The 14,555-nt window shown below is 37.0% G+C and overlaps 1 protein-coding gene across 1 annotated transcript in view; it reads left to right on the top strand.

The window, feature by feature from the left end:
- LOC107703864 (calpain-1 catalytic subunit-like) overlaps window positions 1-14,555 on the top strand; it is a 30,426-nt gene that overhangs the window by 12,551 nt on the left and 3,320 nt on the right. The window contains exons 5-17 of the mRNA XM_016506652.1: window positions 4,081-4,214; window positions 4,297-4,465; window positions 5,574-5,657; window positions 5,934-6,019; window positions 6,096-6,170; window positions 9,861-10,106; window positions 11,233-11,272; window positions 11,605-11,670; window positions 11,758-11,815; window positions 12,639-12,703; window positions 12,952-13,020; window positions 13,748-13,826; window positions 13,908-14,024. Of these exons, the coding sequence (XP_016362138.1) occupies window positions 4,081-4,214; window positions 4,297-4,465; window positions 5,574-5,657; window positions 5,934-6,019; window positions 6,096-6,170; window positions 9,861-10,106; window positions 11,233-11,272; window positions 11,605-11,670; window positions 11,758-11,815; window positions 12,639-12,703; window positions 12,952-13,020; window positions 13,748-13,826; window positions 13,908-14,024 (1,288 nt within the window). The remainder of the gene's footprint in view (window positions 1-4,080; window positions 4,215-4,296; window positions 4,466-5,573; window positions 5,658-5,933; window positions 6,020-6,095; window positions 6,171-9,860; window positions 10,107-11,232; window positions 11,273-11,604; window positions 11,671-11,757; window positions 11,816-12,638; window positions 12,704-12,951; window positions 13,021-13,747; window positions 13,827-13,907; window positions 14,025-14,555) is intronic.

Here is a 14,555-nt window from a genome sequence, read left to right as displayed (position 1 = left end):
ATTTTTGGTTCCCCAAAGAAGCTTTCCGTGAACTGTTCCAAAAAGAACTATTTTTGGTTCCCCAAAGAAGCTTTCCGTGAACTGTTCCAAAAAGAACCACTTTTGGCTCCCCAAAGAAACTTTCCTCAGTGTATTTTAAAAATCAAAAGAACCTTTTTCCAGTATAAAGAAGCTTGGAAAGATTCCATGGATGTTAAAGGTTCTTTATGGAAGCATCGAAAGAAGCTTTATATTTAAGACTGATGAGGTTAAGATGCAGTTGTTTCTGTGCGATTTCACCAGCGCTCATTTGTAGCTGTAAACTATCCACGAACCTTGCTCTGTAAACACACTAGCATGAGCAGTGGTGTATGAGTATTATAAAATAATGAAGCGCTGCTTGGAACAGTGTAAGACAGTCCGATCAATCTGTTCCTTGTGTGTGTGTGTGTGTGTGTGTGTGTGTGTGTGTCAGTAGTGAATTATTGTGCTGATGTGTGTGTTTCTGACTCGGTGAGGTGAGGGGGAGGGCAGTGCTGCTCACTGCTGTTCAAATAATGCAGTGGCAGAGAGGATTATGGGTAATGAGGTGACATAGCATGCCAAGAAGCCTTTCACAATTTGTACAGGCGGCAAATGACAACACAGTACATCTTATTTGAGAAATACCAGGACACTGAATGATTCAAATATTCATTCATCTAAGTATTTCCATATTATATTGAATGAATATCATGTTGCTACTGTAGTACTATCTGAAATAGACACTTATTGGTACTTTTTATTTGGTACTTCTGTGCAGAGTAATAAAAAAGAAAGCAATGCAGTCAGAAAGGCACACAGAAGTTCATCAAACCCTCACACACACATAGATGCTCTAAAAATACACACGTGCACACGTGCTTCATGCATGGATGAGCATGTGAACAAAGACACAGGATCCAAATGTGTTCACTAATGTGTCTCTCTCACACACACCGCATTTGTGTTTTTGCTGCTAGTTCTGAGTTCTGGCTCATCTGGGACTCATTTAGATTAAATTAGAAGCAGAAATGTCCTGAGTGTGTGTAAAACCTAATTATGAGAGAGAGAGTAAATCACTGAGAGACCTTCACAGACTGGAGAAATGCTACAGTGCATTTTAAACAATTTACGAGTGAATCTCACATGTCTGGGTCATATTTAACTTCAAAATCATAAAGAAAATATATTTTGCGGAAAGACGATTAATGCTGTTATATGACCATTTAGATGTTTAACATTGTGACATGTGCTTTCATGACAATTATTTGCATTTTTACAACTTATTGTATGAAAGCATCAAATTCATGCTATCTTGAATGAATGACAATGTATTTTGTCGCAATAGTAAAATATATATTCTTTATGCAAAATGTACATTTATACATATATTTACTTTGTATGATATTTATTTTCTATAATATACAGTATATAGTATAATATTCATTTATATTTTGCATTGTCTTATTTTTATATTTTTAGTTTTTATTTTAATTTTAGCAATTTTTGTTCAACTTTTTAAGTTTAGGTTTTTTTTTCTAATATTTTATTTTGGCTTGTTTTCAATTGCTGAAAATATATATATTTTTAACTAGTTTTAGTTAACGATAACACTATATATATATATATATATATATAAATAATATCTTCTTACAAATATTCTAAATAGATAGAAGAGTTTGGAGATTTTTTATTTTGCGGTGAAAAATGATCCAGAAATGTTCTTGACAGGCTGTGTGACTTAATCTTGCCTCTATATTATATAAATCAAATATCCTGGGAAGAAATTTCTCAGAGATGTGCAGCGTGATTCATGATTTTACTGATGTCTCTCAAATCCATCTTAAGCCTAATTTGAATGGCTCTTTACAGAAGTGCACATATAGGATGAGGGTGTGTATGTAGGGTGTGTGTGTGTGTTTGTTATATATGGTGGATAATGTGAACGGAAATCTGCAAGTACAGGCAATTCCTTCTGCACCAATAATTCCTGAAATATATATCCGTGAATAATTAATGAGGGTTCACTAACAGTAATGCTGCAAGTCATATCATCTCATCATAGTTACCATAATTAGAAGATGACAACTAAGAGATTGTGCTCCGTGATCCTCCTCTCAGAAAGTTTCTACTTACAGGTTTGGAAGTTGTAATTACATGATCTGTGCGGAAGCCAATTTGTTTAGACTGTTCTGCATTTCTTTCCCTCTTTATGTCTTTCTGACAAACCTGGGAAGTAGGGCTGTCAAATTTTTTTTCGAATTTTGAATATTCGTCGAATTAAAAAAATAAAATCCACATTCGAATGCAAAAACGTTGCAGATTTAAGGTCTGCGTCAGCCGTCAGGCAGCCTATCAGTGGCGCACGAGATGCGATGACGATGTATGTGTCATTGATTGCATTTGAATGCTTTCGTTAGCCTATCCAGTTGAACCCGCTAGATGCGGCGCTGCTATGTTATTCATTCATATATTGCAGAAAACGAGAGCATCAGTGTGGAGAAGATGTTGTTCACGTCAAAACTGAAACCAAGCCGTTCACACAGAACACATATTTATCACATTTTCTAGCGGGGCATCTATCAACGTTGCACTTGCGTCTTGCAGAGAGCGGCATGTTTAGAAAGCCATGTAAAATTAATGCAAGTTCAACTTTTAAAATGAAGAAAGTAGCCTACTCTTTGTGATTGGATTTCGGGTCCTATGTATTAAACTATACATACATGCATGGTGCTGTTTTTTTTTCTAATTGTTTAAGCAACTTTATTAATTATATATGGTTTATAAACGTTATTTGAAACATTATGCACTTTTTTTTCAAAGATAGTCGTGTTATTTTACTACGCTTTGAAGAAACGTGCATAATATTTTGCGCAATGCGCCCTCTTGTGGCCTCAGGAGAGAAGCCAAAAGCTTTTTTCCCCCTAACTGAAATTATGCCTTTTAAATTCAAATATAATTCGAATTTTGATAATATTTAAGGCCGATATGGCTAGGAACTATACTCTCATTCCGGCGTAATAATCAAGGAACTTTGCTGACATACCATGGGTTCCTAGCCATATCAGCCTAGAAAATCGCAACTTTTCATTTTCCGTTGGTCTTAGTACACGATGTAACTACAGAAGAGTCAAGTTTTAAATAGGAAAAATATAGGAACTCTTTGGTCATTTTTGAGCGAGATGCTAACGGTCTAATCAGATTCAATGATCTATGCTAAGCTAAGCTAAAAGTGCTACCTCCAGACCCGGAGATCGGCTGAATGGATTCGAAAATGGTAAAACTCAACTGTTTAACGCTAGGGGAGTTGGAAAATGAGCTTATTTTCAAAAATAGTGGAGTGTTCCTTTAATGTCTTATCTGTGCATTTTATCATTTATGTGCAGCCACCTTCAGAGCGCTGCAGTGATGTTCTACTTTTGTAGGTTCGCATCACCATTGGCTTTTGAATTACTGCAAGATAAACTCTGTCACCTACAAAAATTTACTATGCTTACACATTTCGTTCATCATGATAATCTTCACAAATAACCACAACGTTTATGAAATTTAAAGCCTAAATACAACCAGCAGACGTAAAAAGCAAAGCGTGGGCTATAAATGACATTTACGTCATTAAGCTTTTGGAACCAGAAGTGCTAAAATGCAACTCATTTCTGAGTTTTAGCCGAACGGTTTTGGCCATGCATGCATGCTATTCCTAAGAATCATACGAAGTATCTTTAACGTAACAGAGTGGGGTTCAATGATCAGTTATTGTAGAGTATCTCCATGCTAATGGATATTTAACAAGTGTTATGGTAATCTACAAATGTGATTATTGACTGATAACAGAGCAGAAAGACAGCTGTGTTTGGGAGATATGCTGTTTGTGTATGTGTGCGCCACCTGCTGGACATACACTCTTAAAACATAAAAATTTCTAAAGCTGGAATGGTTCTCCAGTGGCACCACTGCAAAAATCCTCTTTTGCAACCTTTATTTTATTTTCCAGAGTGTGTGGTTGGTTTTTCGTGGAACCATCAATGCCAGTAAAGCAGCTTTATTTTTAGGAGTGTATCTGAATCTCTCTGTCTGTAGTTCTGGCAGTTCGGCGAGTGGGTGGACGTGGTGATTGACGACCGGTTGCCCGTGAAAGACGGGAAGCTGTTGTTCGTTCACTCGGCGGAGGGTGGAGAGTTCTGGAGCGCTCTGCTGGAGAAGGCCTACGCCAAGTACGATCATCCTCAACTGTACATGCGAATCAAATACAGGTTATCTGCACTTCTTTAGTCTAATTATTGCCTTGTTGGTCAGGCTGAACGGCTGTTATGAGGCTCTGTCAGGCGGCAGCACGTCTGAGGGCTTTGAGGATTTCACAGGAGGAGTCACAGAGATGTACGAGTTGAAGAAAGCACCCGCTGATCTCTTCAGCATCATCGGCCGCGCCATCGAGAGAGGATCGCTGCTGGGCTGCTCTATAGATGTGAGTGCCGATTCTTGCTTTTCACACTGTGCTTAACTCAGGGTTACAGTGAGGTGGAGACGTTTGAAGGTGGATTAGTTCGCTTTTAACCTTTAAATTATGAAGGATTTGAAGCCTGCAACCCTGAACTGCAGTGCCAAACATGTGTTATGTGCAACACTGAGGCGCTAGAATGTTCTTCAACAGACAACCGATTAGAAGCAGCCTTATTAAATATTCATGAGCTTTGTACAGTCACAGAAACTTCAATGGGCTGTATTTAGTTTCTGAGGAAAACCGTCAAAAAATGTTTTTGCTTTGTTTTTGCAGAATTACATGGACAAACTGTAAGCAAATCACTTATTTTATGTGTATAGCTCCTGTCCAATAGTGTAATAAGCAAATTAATTATAAAAAAAAAAAAGATTTGTAGTAAAAGATTAGACACACTTTAACAAACAAGCAAATGTTGTAAGGATCAGTATTATTTTTAGTATAATAATGAATTTTTAAAATGTACAGTTTGAATTGGCTTTTATGTTTGTATATTTTCAGTTTTAATTTCAGTTTCATTTAGTAATTTTATGTGCTTTTGTCTTTTTTTCTTTATTTTTTTCTTTATTTTATTTTACATTTCCAATGAGGTTTGTTTTTAAGTTTTAGTTGGTTTGGTTTATTTAGGTGCAAAGGCAACATTTCTATTTTTTTCTCTTAGAGTTAAAATTTTTCATCTAATATTTAATATTATCATTAGATGTTATCAGTGTTATATAATATTATCAATATGATCAAAGATGACTTATTATAGTTTTAATTTTAGTTTGTGATAACATGATTATTTGTGATTTTGTGCTTTTTTGCCATTTTTTTTAATTCAAATTTTTAAAATATTTCTAGTTATCTTTTCTTTTTTATTCATTTAGTTTTGGTCATTTTAGTGCTTCAACCTAAACCCAAGTTAATTGCCAAGGCAACATTTATATTTTATATTTATATTTTATCTCATATTTCAGTTATCAAAAATAATTTTCAGTAGTTTTGCTCATCATATTAGTTATTAACCTGTTTGCATTGGTGACGGTGATCAATATCAGTGTCTGACTGCATTATGCATCTTTTTGTCTTCAAGATCACCAGTAAGTTTGACCAGGAGGCGGTGACCTTCAAGAAGCTGGTCAAAGGTCACGCATACTCCGTGACCGCAGTGGAAGAGGTGAGCCTTAAACACAAAGACATACAAAAACACTTACTATACACATCTATCTAGCAGGTCCTAGATGCAGCATGTCTTTCTTTGAAAGTTCCCAGGGAATGTATGAATGACCTAGAAGCATCTGCCAAATGCATGAATGTTAATTTAATATGAAATCAAAATTGATTTGATTGTCTTAATAGATGTTTCTGGTCTTAGTGTGTGTGTTTAATCAATGCAAGTTATTCCAAAGGGAAATGTATTTGTAATCAGAAATATTAATGATCTGTTGATCAGGTGGTGTACAGGGGAAACATGACTAAGCTGGTGCGCATCAGGAACCCGTGGGGTGAAGTGGAGTGGACGGGAGCCTGGAGTGACGAGTGAGAATCACACCAGTGTGCTGATTGATGCCTCATTGATGACTGTTCTGACGTGTGTGTTTGTGTGTGTGTTCAGCTCTCGGGAATGGGACAATGTTGACCGCTCTGTCCGGGGCAGATTACAGAACCGCAGCGAGGACGGAGAGTTCTGGTGAGTGGATCACGATCAGTGATTATCAGATGAGACCACACACACACACACACCTACCTTTGCAATGACCTATAAATGCCCTATAAACTGTTCCTCATAAATGGACACATTAGTAACCGCATAGCAATCCCCATTCATGATGGCGCCACAAATGGCAGCCATGTACATTTATCTAAACAATTAAATTTTTTCCTATACTTCTATTTCTGTATATAGTACATTATTCAATTTTTCTTTTTTTTATTATATTAGTGTTATATTACATCCCTACTGTGTTATTCCTATGTATGTCTGCACTATGTTTGTACTTTCTTCTACACTGGAAGCTCCTGTCGTCAAGTCAAATTCCTTGTGTGTGTAAACATACTTGGTAATAAAGCTCTTCTGATTCTGATTCTAGAAACCACACAGAAAACCTTAGCAACGACTTTTAAATGCCCTATAAACCATTCAAAATATAACTACATAGCAAAGCCCTAGCAACCACCCAACATAATGGCAACAAGTTTTGCATTGGCAAATACCACTCATTATCCTTTAAAAAAATGCAAATCTTCCTACCAACACCCTATCAACAATCTATAAATTTCCTTTAAACCATTCAGAACATAGCAATGCCCCAGAAACCATTAACAACTCAGAACACTATAGCAACGACCAGTAAGTGCCATATAAGCCATTTAAAACATAGCAACGCCCTAGAAACCACCTAACAACCAAACAGAACACCCTATCAACAACCTATAAATGCCCTGTAAACAATTCAGAACATAGCAATGCCCTAGAACCCACCTAACAACCAAACAGAACACCCTATCAACAACCTATAAATGCCCTGTAGACCGTTCAAAACATAGCAACGCCCTAGAAACCGCCTAACAACCAAACAGAACACCCTATAAACAACCTATAAATATCAAGTGCCATTTATTTATATATACATATGTGCTTTGTATTGTACAGATAGTTTCAAACAGGCTTGTGAGATGATTCGGACATTTGAAGGCCTTTAAATACTGTAGAAAAGAGTCAAATCTTGAGAAGCTTGATGACACTAGGTCTGTTTCACTAATAGTTGCATAAATTGTTCGTATTTATACTTACGGGAGAAAAAATTGTGCCTTGTAGCATGCACACACATAGGAAATTATTTGTAACCTCATTTGTAACCATAATTGTAATGACTACACATTTTACGTGTAGTATTCTAAATGAGTGACAGCATGCCAAGTGTTAGTAATTTGTATAAGACATGCCCACACCATGTCCATATAAGGTTCTTCATAGCAACAACCTATAAATGCCTTATAAACCATTCGGAACACTTTAGCAACTATATTGCAATGCTCTAGCAATCACACAGAACACCCTAGAAACAATCTATAAAAGCTCTATAAACTGTTCCGAACACCTTAGCAACCACAAAGCAATGCCTTAGAAACCACCTACCAGTCACATACAACACACTAGAAATCACCTATAAATGGCGTATAAACTGTTCATAACACCTTAGCAACCACATATTCACAACCTGGCACCCATGACAACAAGTTCTGCACTGACAAATAAAGGGGAGTACCACATAGCAACGCCCTAGAAACCACCTAGCAACCACACAGAACACCATAACAACAACAACCTATAAATGGCCTACAAGTTGTTCATAACACCTTAGCAACCACATAGCAACACCCTGGAAATAACTAATACATTACCTTTAAACTGTTAAAAACACCTTAGCAACTACATAGCAACACCCTGGCAACTCATAAGAAGTTGTTTTGCACTGGCAAATAGAATCTACCCTAGAAATCACCCAAGAACCTTAGCAACACCATAGAAACCACCTAGGAACCCTAGCAACACCATAGAAAGCACACAGACCACCCTAGAAACAATCTATAAATGCCCTATAAACTGTTCAAAACACCTTAGCAACCACACCATAGCAACAACCCAAGAGAGGTATGATGAGAGCCACCCAGGGCCTTTTAAATCAAGTGCCATTTATTTATATATACATATGTGCTTTGTATTGTACAGATAGTTTCAAACAGGCTTGTGAGATGATTCGGACATTTGAAGGCCTTTAAATACTGTAGAAAAGAGTCAAATCTTGAGAAGCTTGATGACACTAGGTCTGTTTCACTAATAGTTGTATAAATTGTTCGTATTTATACTTACGGGAGAAAAAATTGTGCCTTGTAGCATGCACACACATAGGAAATTATTTGTAACCTCATTTGTAACCATAATTGTAATGACTACACATTTTACGTGTAGTATTCTAAATGAGTGACAGCATGCCAAGTGTTAGTAATTTGTATAAGACATGCCCACACCATGTCCATATAAGGTTCTTCATAGCAACAACCTATAAATGCCTTATAAACCATTCGGAACACTTTAGCAACTATATTGCAATGCTCTAGCAATCACACAGAACACCCTAGAAACAATCTATAAAAGCTCTATAAACTGTTCCGAACACCTTAGCAACCACAAAGCAATGCCTTAGAAACCACCTACCAGTCACATACAACACACTAGAAATCACCTATAAATGGCGTATAAACTGTTCATAACACCTTAGCAACCACATATTCACAACCTGGCACCCATGACAACAAGTTCTGCACTGACAAATAAAGGGGAGTACCACATAGCAACGCCCTAGAAACCACCTAGCAACCACACAGAACACCATAACAACAACAACCTATAAATGGCCTACAAGTTGTTCATAACACCTTAGCAACCACATAGCAACACCCTGGAAATAACTAATACATTACCTTTAAACTGTTAAAAACACCTTAGCAACTACATAGCAACACCCTGGCAACTCATAAGAAGTTGTTTTGCACTGGCAAATAGAATCTACCCTAGAAATCACCCAAGAACCTTAGCAACACCATAGAAACCACCTAGGAACCCTAGCAACACCATAGAAACCACACAGACCACCCTAGAAACAATCTATAAATGCCCTATAAACTGTTCAAAACACCTTAGCAACCACACCATAGCAACAACCTATAAATCAGAACACCCTAGCAACTACATAGCAACACCCTGGCAACCCATAATAAGAAGTTTTGCACTGACAAATAGACACCACCCTAGAAACCACCTAGGAACCCTAGCAACACCCTAGAAACCACCTAGGTATCCTAGCAACACTCTAGAAACCACCTAGAAACCCTAGCAACACCCTAGAAACCATACAGACCACCCTGGAAACAATCTGTAGATGCCCTGTATACCGTTAAAAACACCTTAGCAACCACACCATAGCAACAGCCTATAAATCAGAACACCCTAGCAACTACATAGCAACACCCTGGCAACCCATAATAAGAAGTTTTGCACTGGCAAATAGAAACTACCCTAGAAACCACCTAGGAACCCTAGCAACACCCTAGAAACCACACAGACCACCCTGGAAACAATCTGTAGATGCCCTATAAACCGTTTAAAACACCTTAGCAACCACACACAACACGATAGCAACAACCTATAAATCAGAACACCTTAGCAACCACATAGCAACACCCTGGCAACAAATTTTACTCTGGCAAATACCACTCACTGTTTTGTAAATTGAGAATAGGTTTTAACATGAATGTTATTGATGAATGATGCTCGTGAAAGTGTTTGTAGACAGATTTCCAGCTTAGATTTTTAAAGCGGATTTGAGTTAATGCTGTGTGTTTGTGCTCAGTTTGTGGGGAAGTCAGGTGTTCATCTGAAGCGGGATTTCTTCCTGACTAACGCGTCCAGCGCACGCTCGGAGCTCTTCATTAACCTGCGGGAGGTGAGCTCACGCTTCCAGCTGCCCGCCGGCGAGTACTTCATTGTACCCTCCACATTCGAGCCGCAGAAAGAGGCCGACTTCGTGCTCAGAGTTTTCTCAGAGAAACCCGCCAACTCAGAGTAAGTTGGCACGCACTGACTGATCCAGCTGTTAGGATTAAACATGAGCTTTCTCAACAGGGTCCAAAATGTACAGGATGTTAACAGGAATACTTTCCACTGACTATGCACATATTTTGCATTATTTCCTCAAAATATATATACTTTATCCTGCATGCATATTGTATAATTTAGCTGTTTTAACAATTGCATATGTGCTGCAAATGGCATAGTTCATGCTGCCACTCAAAACATCATGAATTAGCCTGTCACATAAAACATTTCACTATTGCATTGCAGATGTTTTGTTGTCACTTTAAATTCTAGAGTTGGTAAAACTTAAAAAAGTACACTTTTAAACTCTTTAAGTGCTTTTAAGGAAAGATTCCCAATAGTGGCATTTATTTAACAGACTATTTTGTATCTCATTGGAACTGCTCCTTTTGCTTATATTTGGGGCAAAAAATAGACTATTGATCTTACTCGGCAAATTCAGTTATTATTTTGCAATTCATGAAGGAGTTATTGGTCAGCTGATTAGTATCTCTTTTCTGTTGTTGTATTTACTTAAAAACTTTCCACAAAGACTTTGGTGCCGCTGAGAATTAACTTAATCAACGTTTATACTGGCTAATGGCGAATGAATTGAGAAAACTGAATATATAATATGAAGATAATTTAAATTTTATTTTAAATATTTTAAAATACCTAAATTTTATCCTAATGAAAATTGTATTATTTAACGCTTTTAACTGTTGCAGCAAAGTTGCAAAAATGAAAATAAATGAATAATATTAATAACAACAACCACCTTTTGGCTTCCTAACAAAATTTAAATTGACCATTTGATTAACCATCTCTATGATATGAAATGCATAAACCGCAAAAAAACCCTAAGTCTAAACTAGAAGACTAAACTAAAGTAAACCTGACCTCATTATCTCTTTTCTTGTTTCATTTACTTAGCAGCATCAACTAAAGAAATCTTATTTTACTGAGCATTAATTCTGGACCTTGTTGATTAAATAGTGCCACTATAGAGCTTGTTCTAATGCGGAAACACTCAACTTTGATAGCAGATCTGTTCATCCAGTGAAGGCAAAGATCATTCTCTGGCTCATATTGTAATTCTCTTTGTGTCCTTCAGAGAAATGGATGATAAAGTCACGGCTGATATTCCAGAGGAGGTGAGATGATCAGATCGAGACACATTTCTATAGTTCAGCAAGAAGATAAGAGCAACTGCACTATACTACAAATATAATCTGTTAAAGGGAGTTATTAGACACTACACACAGCTGTATTCACAATATACCTCATGCTTGAGTGTTTTTACTGCTAAAAAACATGTCCTACTACAATATATATATATATACACACACACACTGTATAATAAAATTTAGTAAAGCGAATTCAGGTTAATAGATGGTTTCTGATGGAACAGGAGCTTATTTGATCATGCAAGATGGCAAGCATACATTTATTTATGTATAAGTATATTCTCTCTCGATTGCTTTAGCAACGTCTGGACGAGAGTCAGATTGACGCCGGGTTTAAGAGTCTCTTCAGACAGCTGGCTGGAACGGTGAGAGACTGATGAACCACTGCTGTGTGCAGACATGAAATATTACAATGCATTTATATGTTAATCACGTGGGAATATGTTTTCTAGGACATGGAGATCAGCACGACGGAGCTGCAGACCATCCTGAACAGAATCATCTCCAAACGTGAGATCTTCATGATTCAGTGGCTCTGTTTCAAACCCTAGTGAGCCGCTTCACTGTCTACACAGGCGGCTCACTTCTAAGACAGCATCCTACTAGTTAAATCCGACAGAATCTATGCTATATATGTTTCCGCAGAAGCCACAAGTCAGTTGCCTTGCTCTTGCTACAGTCAAATTGTGTATTTGCATCTGAATATTTAGCAATAAACTTAAAATATCTTTATCATTGTGAGTATTGACTAGAAGTCATACTTTTATATTTTAGATTCAATTATATCACAATGTTTCATGGGTTGAGAACTTTTGAACTGTTAAGCTGCAGAGTTTGCACTTTGTTTCCTCTCACTGACATTTAAAGGGGTCATATGATGCGATTTCAATTTTTCCTTCCCCACTGGATGCAACAAATGCCTCGTTTATAATGGGTTTTAATGTTTTTGTCTCGTCGCTCCGGCTGGACAGGGCATCATCACAGTATGTGAGGGGCGTAACATTTCCGTCTCACGCTTGAGGAATTCAGCCAATCACAACGCACTGGATAGCTGGCCAATCACAGCACACCTCGCTTTTCAGACCGATGAGCTTTGTAAAAATAGACGCGTTTCAGAAAGGCGGGGCTGTACAGTATGTACAGTATGTGGAAAATAATGTGTTTTTTGAACCTTAAACCGCACAAACACATTTCATTACACCAAATACACAACATAATCTTCTTTTTAGCAACATCATGTGACCCCTTTAAATGAAGTGTCAGACAGATCACACTTCAAGAAAAGAAAGCGATTCATTCTGAGAGCTCATCTCTGTTGTGTCTTTATGCACAGATAAAGATTTAAAGACGGACGGGTTTGGAAAGGAGTCGTGCCGAAGCATGATCAACCTCATGGACGTATCCTTTCCACACAATCAGCTTTAAAAAATATTCACTTAACGTAACTCCGCTAACAAATACTGGTCATTGAGCGGTTTTTCAGTTTCTTTTTATTTGTCACCACCAGAAACATTGACACTGCAGTGTTAAAATCTCAAGTCTTATTTGCGCTGCATGTTCACATCAACCATTCGCTCTTTGTGTCTCGTACAGTTCAGACTGTATTTCTGTTTCTCTTGCTCTGTTTGTCCTTGACATGTTTGCAGACGGACGGCAGCGGGAAGCTCGGACTCACAGAGTTTCACGTGTTGTGGGAAAAGATTAAACGCTACCTGGTGAGATGATATTATATTCATGTTTTTCAAAGGTAGTCTTTAGTGAGGGCTCTTCTGATGGTTTAAGTCAACACATTTACATATCAACACCTATTCAGTGTTCAGCAGCTTGACCTGGACATTATTCCACATGCAAACATTAGCCAGTCATAACGGAGCTCATTTACATATAGAAGTATTAGAAGTGCAGCAGAAAAAGCAGCATGTTTATTTCTGAGTCAGAGAGAAGGGGAAAAGTTGTTATAAACAACCAGTGTTATAGTTAAGTAAAAGTAAACCCATAAATTCATATAGACAAATATAGACAATAAAAAAAAAAAAAAAGACTAAAACTATCTAAGAGTGAAAGCATCATATAAAAGTACCATTCAAAATACGAATAGAAACGAATATAGTATCTCAGTAAAACTAAAATAGCACTGTGAACAGCTCGGTTTCTGTTTTTGGTGCAGGAAACCTTGGCTAAAATTATAAAAATGAAGAACGTGTCAAATATAGTAATGACGTCATCATGAAAAAGATTGTATTGCCACATTATGATGAATTTTGCCTGAAGCAACTAAATGAACACACATGACATTTTAATTCGAGATTACAAACATTTTTATAATAAATAAAAATCAATGAATGGATAAATTGTGTGCAGTCCGTGATTCGAAGACGACTGCATGAAGAAATTAAAAACGGTCAGATGATTGCATGATTTATGGTTTGCATATGTTTACAGCAAATCTTCAGAGACCATGATGTGGATAAATCAGGCACTATGAGCTCTTATGAGATGAGAAGAGCTCTGGAAGCAGCAGGTACACAGTCGAAAAGCTCTTATTTGGTCTGTTTTGATTCACCTCTGTGTCCTGACTCTCTGTTCGTCTCTTTTCCTCCAGGCTTTAAGCTGAACAATCATTTATTCCAGCTGATCATCCTTCGGTACACAGAGGAAGATCTGTCTGTGGATTTTGACAACTTTGTCACCTGTTTAGTGCGTCTGGAGACCATGTTCAGTGAGTCGATGTGTCATGGCCTTAGAATTTAAGAAGTGTAGCAATTTTTCATTTTAAATATTAAAATTTTACTTTTTTTGTAATTTCATATTGCACAAAGATAATAGAATATATATATATATATATATATATATATATATATATATATAATTTTTTTTATTAGAATGATTTCTGAAGGATCATGTGACATTGAAGACTGGAGTAATGATGCTGAAAATTCACAGAAATAAATTACATTTTAACAGATATTCACATAGAAAACACTTGTTTTAAATTATATTATTTCACAATTTTATGGTTTTAATGTATTTTTGATCAAATAGATGCAGCCTTAGTGAGACTTCTTTCAAAAACATTAAAAAGAGACCTTAACGACCCCAAACCTTTGAACTGAAGTGAATAGAGAAATCTAGTGTAGCGTTAGTTCTGGCAGGTCACATTAGTCAAGCTCACATCAGCTGACACTCAGCTGATCCCCATCAACCTATGGGAATACGACACCTATCTAAGTATTCATATATAAGGTCCCGC

Source organism: Sinocyclocheilus anshuiensis, unplaced genomic scaffold (genome assembly GCF_001515605.1).
Source record: "Sinocyclocheilus anshuiensis isolate Anshui unplaced genomic scaffold, SAMN03320099.WGS_v1.1 scaffold1505, whole genome shotgun sequence".
Classification (NCBI taxonomy): Eukaryota; Metazoa; Chordata; class Actinopteri; order Cypriniformes; family Cyprinidae; genus Sinocyclocheilus; species Sinocyclocheilus anshuiensis.
The sequence above is the reverse complement of the archived record's forward strand: the minus strand, read 5'-3'. Positions and strand labels throughout refer to the sequence as shown.